We start from the raw sequence: 7429 nt of genomic DNA on the forward strand, positions 1-7429 counted from the left end.
AGACTAATTGAATCAGAGATGCATAAGCTTTCATTAGCAAGTACTTAATTCATCAGATGCTATGATGAATAATAGTATGAGCTGCATCTGATGAAATGAATTCTTGTTCACAAAAGCTTGTGCAGCTTTAATACTGCATGGTGCTGCCTGATTGCAAACTCTGCTTTGTGACAGTGGACTGCAGACCCAGAGGTGGTGCACCACGAGGGACTGCATGGCACCAGTGGGAATGTTTGGAGAATCCTGCAATCTGGTCTGTGCACTGGCACATCAGAGGGCTGGTGACATGCAGGGGCACTGAGCAAAGGGAAACAGCAGTGAGAAGGGACTAGTGGGTTTGATTTGGGAAAAGGGTTAGGCTGAATCCTGGCAGTGCTATCTGGGATTTGTCAGTACAGCTTTCACAGATAGTGTTGGAGATCTTTGCTTGGGTTTTTGGACTGGACACAGCCCAGAAGCACAGAAGGTAGGGAGTCGCTTTGTACAGGCCTCTGCAGGGATGACCTAGGGAGCACATGTACATCTCTTCCATATCTAGCTGTCTTGATTCTTTGTTAAACTTTTACTGCCATCTGGTGACTCTTGTTGTGGGGCGGGGAAAGAACAGTTAAAATAAGTTATTTACTGTCTCAGCAAGTTGCCTATTTCCTCTCTTTTTCCCCTTCTGGGTCCCTCTGTATTGCATTTGCCCCACTCATTCTTCTAGTTACCCATCTGTCCGTGCAAACAGCAGAAACAAAGCCAAACCTGGTCAATTTATACCAGAGCTCACAGCATGACTGATTTTTAAAAGAAACCCAGCCCCATCAAGATCACATTATAACCCATGTATGCTCTCTCTCACCACCAGAATATAAACCAAGCTACATCCGGAATCGTTCTGTCCGCTCCGTGTCCGTTGAGCTGAATGGAGAGGCTTATAATTTGGGTTTGGAGGATGGGTACCAGCCTGTCTTCCCAAGGAATATCACAAAAAGGCACAAACTCCAGAAGGATGTGGCACGAGAAGAGGAAGACAAGGACATTGGGGAATACAGTGGCACAGGAGGCCTTACAGAGTACACAGCCCCTAATTTAATCAAAGTGACACACAGGTGAGTGTGCAAGGCATGCCTCATGGGGCAAGTTGGGTAAATACCAGAGCCTTTCTTTGGATGAGCAAATATCTGGATTCCCATACCTTTGGTCACTGGCTCCCTGATCTGGCAAAGAAGACTAGAAGCCTGGACTGAGTTTAGCAATGGTCCTGCAGCAGCCAGCCGGATGAGAGAATTGAAGGGGTATTTCCAAAGTTCTGAATGTTGCCTGATCTTTGTTCCCTCTGAAGTCCAAGCCTAAACTAAAATCAAAGACAATCCCACCACAAATGTATGTTTAGGTCTGTCTTTCTCCTTTCTCATCCTCACCCACAGTAGCTTGAGCTTTTCACTAGATGATGTCATCACACAAAAGGGATGTCTGGCTGCAGAAGACCTAATGCAGTGTTCTGTAGTGGGAACCCACCTCTCATTCAGCCATCAGTGGCCAACCTGGGTCACCCATCAGTCATGACAGGCCAGGTTTCTGTTTGCATTAATAATGCACATGTATTTATGTGAAAATAAGGTAAAAATGCACCCATGAAAATCTCAGTATCTAGTGGTACACCCATCTGTCTAGGTTTACTCTGGAGACTGTAACTGGGACAAGGGCCTAAGTCAGCACAACTGATTGCGACTTGTCCTTTCCTTTTTTATGTCCTTGTGACAAGGTATTTAGCAGAATGCACAGATATCTGACAGGCTGTGTGACCTCTTGGGCTGTCAACCCAAGTCCCATTGCTACTTGTTGCAAGAAGAAAATCAGAATCCTAAGGAAAGAAACTGCCGCTTGTACCTCCGTTTGGCCAGTGTTAGGAATAGGGCAGACATATTTCAGCCTGAAAAAGAGAAGGCTAAAAGGGGACTTGGCAGCAGTTTACCACTACATCAGGGGAGTACATCAAGGACTCAGTGAACAACTGTTCCCCAGGCGCCATTGGGGAAAACTAGGAGTAATGGCCACAAACTCGTGTAAGACTGTTTGAGGCTCAATGTTATGAAAAACTTCTTCACAGTCAGGGTTTTCAGACTGTAGAATAAGCTCCCTCCAGAGGTGATTCAATCACCTACCCTGGAAATCTTCAAGAGGAGACTAGACCGTCACCTTGCTGGGGGCACCTGACCCCCCGTTATCTTTTCTGCGTGGTGCAGAGGGCTGGACCCGATGATCTTCCGAGGTCCCTTCCGGCCCTGCAATCTGTGAATCTGTTGGAGGAAGTATGTCCAGCCCTGCAATCTGTGAATCTATTAATCTCTTTTGGAGGAAGTGTGTCCAGCCCTTTTCTGCCAGAGAAGCAGCAGCGGTATTGTGACGGCCTTTATAACAGAGGTGAAGGAATCCTCAGAGCTCTAATGCCATGGGAAAGCTAAAACTCTTGTTCTGTGTATATAAAAACCAGGGAGGGACTAACGAACTATTTGCAGCTAAAAACCCATTCAATTAGCCAAGTAGTGTGTTTTTCTCATGGATTATATGCAGATACATCAGTTATTAATTTGAGCCAATTCCCTGTTGCTGAAGAGTTATTTGACTTCAGGTCCTGTGTACAAAGCTGGAATCCTCCACAGTGGAGTTGCTTCCTCCTCACCAGCTGAGGGCTTTTCTCTAAGTCCTCTCTCCTCGGCCTCCACAGCCCTTACTGTGTCACTGGTCTGCAGAAGCAGACTCCGTTGATCCTGCTGCCTGGCTGGGTGGCTCCCAAACTCCCACAACGCACTTCCAGGAGCGCTGTGCGGACACTTCTGCACATATGTATCTTTGTGGAGTCTCATCACTTCATTGGCCACAAAGAGACTTGGGCACAAGCAGTCACTCTCAGTGGAACATGAATAAAAGAGGTTATAAAAGTCACAGGAGCAAATTCACAGCTTGCAGCCCGGCAGGTACTTGCAAGCACCTTTCTGTAGTCTTTGCTGAGCTCCAGGAAACTTAGGGTAAAATTTTCAAAAAAGAGCAAGTCTGAATCTAAAGAAGACTTTAAAGCTTAAATCTCATTAGAATAAACAGTGGAATTTAAAGCACGTTGAAAGTGGGAGTTAGGATCCTAAATCAGCTAGGTGTGTTTGAAAAATGTTATCCCAGTGCAAGAAGTTGCATTAGTTTAATTTCCTTTGAAGCCTAACATGTCTTTCTATCCCTTCTCTTTCTCTCTCCCACAGAGATCAGATGGTATTAAATTATTCTGAGAAGTATTTAAAGCTTAAGTGAACATGTTTTTTTTCTCCACGCCTGATGAATAACTGAGTACTGTGCACCACAATTTAAGGGCAGAAATGGGAAACAGGCAGCATGTAATAGTTTACAGGGACACCTTCCAATTAATTTTGCCTTTGGTACAAATATGCCATGACAACTAAAAACCAAACTTCTCCCTCAGTCCGGAATCTGTTATTTTATTTTGTTGAACTAGCACCGGCTGCTTTCTATAGCTGTGGGGCTCAGTCTCAGAGGCACCTCACATCTCCAGGAATGGTGTTATCAGAAACAGATGTTCCCATTGCTGGCTCTTGCATGCAATATAATAAACTGTTATTCTCCCTTGGGCAGATGCTACATCCTGGAGAATGATACTGTTCAGTGTGACACAGATCTATACAAGTCACTGCAGGCTTGGAAAGACCATAAACTTCATATTGACCATGAGGTCAGTGATTTTTATCAGTCATGTGCATGCTGCATGATGATGTTTATGTTTAATCTTTCCACTTGGGAATTGAATTAGCTTTGCTTGGAATTGTGGAAATGAGAGAGATGGAAGAAAAGTTGTCCTGTAAAGGTCTGCCTCCAGGAGCTATGCATTTGCCCTGTCCAAGGCCAATATGGCCATCAACTAAGCAAGTTGTTGCTGATATTTGGAGAAAGAAAATACCTTGATTTTCCTATGGCTCTAAGGTCAAGTTTCTATCTTAAGTGGCCAGCAGAAGCAAACTGTGCAATCCAGGTTTGCCCTTGGCTTTTAGGATCAGTTACAGCAGTTTCAGACCTAGACATAGCCAAGGAAAATGTATGCAAGAGCAAGATAAAGGTGGGGAGGGAAAAATCCTGTGGACACAGGGTGAGAGGGAGAGGACAGGAACACAAGTGAACCATCCAACAACTCTTTCTTTATTTCCCTGTGCATTTTTTTTATTAGATTGAAACGCTGCAAAATAAAATAAAAAACCTAAGGGAGGTGAGAGGTCATCTGAAGAAAAAGCGACCAGAGGAATGTGATTGTAACAAGATAAGGTATGCGCTGTAATGATATGCAACTATCATTGATTTAAGTCTTGACAGAAGGGGTCAGAATCTCTTTCACTGGAGCTAACAGTGAATAGACTGTGGCTTCACTAACCAGGTAAATGCAATACCTTGGGTGTATCGCAGCTGGCAGGGCTCTTCTGTGAGAGTTGGGTGGCTACACAGAGGAAAATCCTTTTAATCCAGAGCTCCAAATCCAGTGTCCTTAGTTCAGCTGCTGTACCCATGCGGTCTTCCTACTACCACCTAAAATAATCAAGCTAATTCCTGGAGAAGCTTATTATTAAAATGGATGATTATAAAGATGAGTGGCAATAAATCTTTCTGTGAAGTGCTGGGTCTTCTCTGTGGCCTTTTGTCCTTCTCTGCCAGCAGTTGTGCTGTTAGACTGGCATTGTCCTGCCTGTAATGAAACAGTTCTGCACTGCAAGAAAAGTGGCAGAATTCAGGCATTTCTGCTTTTCTTGAGAGCAGAAGGGACTATGTAACAAATGGAGCCAGAAGCTTTTTCTTTAAACATGCTTTCCATCAAGGGAAATGGCCAGTAGACTGTGATATCACATTATCTGCTTTTAATAAGAGTAGTGCACAAGTGGAATAATGGAGAAGTTGGGAGAGAGAGATTTCTCCCCATTCAGCTTAATCGAGGCCAGAATCTTCCATTTCAGAACAGGCAGTGCTCTGTGATGAAACGATTAGCAGTTGCTGGCCGGAAGAAGAAGGTATTTTCCAGTTTGTAGGTAGCAGTTGTAACTCTACAGCCAGCAATGATGTAAATGTACCAATTTTTTTCTTCCTGATGCTGCTCATTATGAATTCTAAATGCAATAGTGTAATGTCCAAGTAGTGATTGTGCATCATGACACCGGCACAGTTGGTTTCTAATGTACCCAAAGGGTGCATTTACTACACGTGCTCTAGAATACAGTTGTTACTGCACAGTCCGGATGCCACACAGGTATTTTCCCACGCTACTGCACAGTGGCAATGAGCTGCTGCGCAGTAGCTTGTTGCTATTGCACAGTAGAGTCAGCATCACAGTTTGTGCCCACCGATGCTGTGTTGCCATAGCAACAAGCTACAGCGACGTAGCGTCTCCTGCTAGACGCACCCAAAGACTTGCGGAAGGAATGTAAGCTAGCCCCCAAATTGCACAGGAAGACTACTTAAGGAATGCACCTGGAAACCTCTTCACAGATTCAGCCAAGCTTTTGCTCAGCACATTTGGAAGATTTGGATAATCTTCCAAAAGCACATGTTTAAGTGCTTGAATAAAATTTACCTCCAAGAATGCTGCTTAGAAAAATGACTTGTGTGCCAGGAGCACTGAGCATTGCTGCTGAGTCTGACAGTGATCCAGAGGTTGCCATGAGAATGCCACAGATGCAGCGGTTAGTAGAATGTGTGCTCGGCAGAGCAGATGGAGTGTCCAGCATCCATAGATAAATTAGACAGCAGCACCACCTGCCTTTAAACACTAGCTGTTAAACAGGGTTTTAAATGGGAAAGTGCTGTGAAAAAGCATGCATCAGTGTGGCGTAAAGTAGGAAGCTAAATTAATGCTAAGTATTGAACGAGGTCTGAGTGTATATAACGCAGTGGTATAGTTCTATGGGGTGCAAATACTGCATATAATATTTTCAAGGGTACAGCATGCAAGTCCCATGAAGCTTATGTAACCATATTAATCACTGCTTTCAAAAAGTAAAGCTTTTAAAAGTAGTGTTAAGAACAAATTTTGCTGTAACTAAGAACAGAGAGATGAGATTATGTGAATATTAAATATTTTGGTCTGCACACCTCTGCTTGTGCATGCTTATATGTATATATAACCTTAGTCATGTGACTGATCCTTTAGAAAGGGATGGGCAAAATGCAGCCCACAGGCTGGATCTGGCTCTAACTGATTGGATCTGGCCTGCAGGTAAACACCTGCCAATTGAGTGCATCTGGGCCACAGCTGCCCCTGCAGCTCTCTGCTTGGGGCTGAGCCTGGTCCACTCCCACCCAAGGCAGCCTACGCCACGCTCCCACCACCCCAGCCAGCATGTGCAGCTTCCCAGCAGGACTGCTCCTAGTGCAGCTGCAGCCTCCCAGGTACTGCTCAGCTCCATCTGCCTCTAGTGGCTCCTTCTTCTCCTCCTGCCTCTGCTGTACTGCTCCAGGTTGGCGGGAAGCTGCAGCTGGTAGCTTCTGCCCAGTACACAGGGTTTCAGCTCCGACTCCTGGCCACCTTCCACTCGCTCTACCTGCCTAGTGCAATGAGCAACCACCCGTGGCAGCCAAGCAGGTGGAAGGCAAGCTGGAGCCCCGTGTACTGGGGCAAGAGCTGCCCAACTGCAGCTCCCCCCACCGCCACCTGGCTGGGCATGTGCCAGGTGTGTGTCCCAATGGTTGCCGCCCTTACCTGCTGCCTGGAGTGGCAAAGGAGGGGCAGGAGGAGGAGGAGCCACTGGAGGAGGGGGGACCCACACCGGGAGCAACCCAGCTGGGAAGCAGTAGAGGTTGCCTCAGGCAGGAGCAGACAGGGCTCAGCCCCATGCAGTGCTGCAGAAGTAGTCTTGGGCCAGATGGGCAGACTGCACCTGCAGTGCACCAGCAAGCTCTGCTGCATGAGCCCTCTGGCTTCCCTCACCCTGGCCGGCTCCTGGGACCTGGTATGTGGTGAGTGCCCCACACACGCACAATATACAAGAATACGACTTTGTTTTGAGCTACTATGCAATTGTCTCTGTATATACTACTCAAAAGACATAAATCAGGACAAAAATTATTTTTTAAACTAAAATTAAAATATGTTATAGTAGATGTTTGATTTTTAGTATCAGATTTGTTTTTTAATTATAGGTTGTTAAAATGATATCTTGGGAAAGATTTTATGTGTGTGGCCCTAGACATCACACCAAAACTCATTAAGTGGCTTTTGAGCCAAAACAAGTGTCCACCCCTGCTTTAGCAGTTAATGAGATTACTCAGGGTTAAAGTTACAAATTTCATAGACATTAGGGCTGGAAAGAACCTCGGGAGATCATCGAGTCCAGCCCCCTGCCCAAAGGGCAGGAAGTCAGCTGGGGTCATAGGATCCCAGCAAGATAAGCATCCAATTTAC

General features: G+C 45.5%; 1 protein-coding gene across 2 annotated transcripts in view; it reads left to right on the top strand.

Annotated features, from left to right (window-relative positions):
* SULF2 (sulfatase 2) overlaps window positions 1–7429 on the top strand; it is a 179722-nt gene that overhangs the window by 159329 nt on the left and 12964 nt on the right. For both annotated transcript variants that reach the window (XM_019539574.1, XM_019539575.1), the window contains 3 exons: window positions 851–1094; window positions 3628–3724; window positions 4214–4308. In XM_019539574.1, coding sequence (XP_019395119.1) covers window positions 851–1094; window positions 3628–3724; window positions 4214–4308 — 436 coding nt within the window. The remainder of the gene's footprint in view (window positions 1–850; window positions 1095–3627; window positions 3725–4213; window positions 4309–7429) is intronic.

The sequence above is a fragment of the Crocodylus porosus genome, unplaced genomic scaffold (assembly GCF_001723895.1).
Source record: "Crocodylus porosus isolate Cpor-Errol unplaced genomic scaffold, CroPor_comp1, whole genome shotgun sequence".
Taxonomy (NCBI): Eukaryota; Metazoa; Chordata; order Crocodylia; family Crocodylidae; genus Crocodylus; species Crocodylus porosus.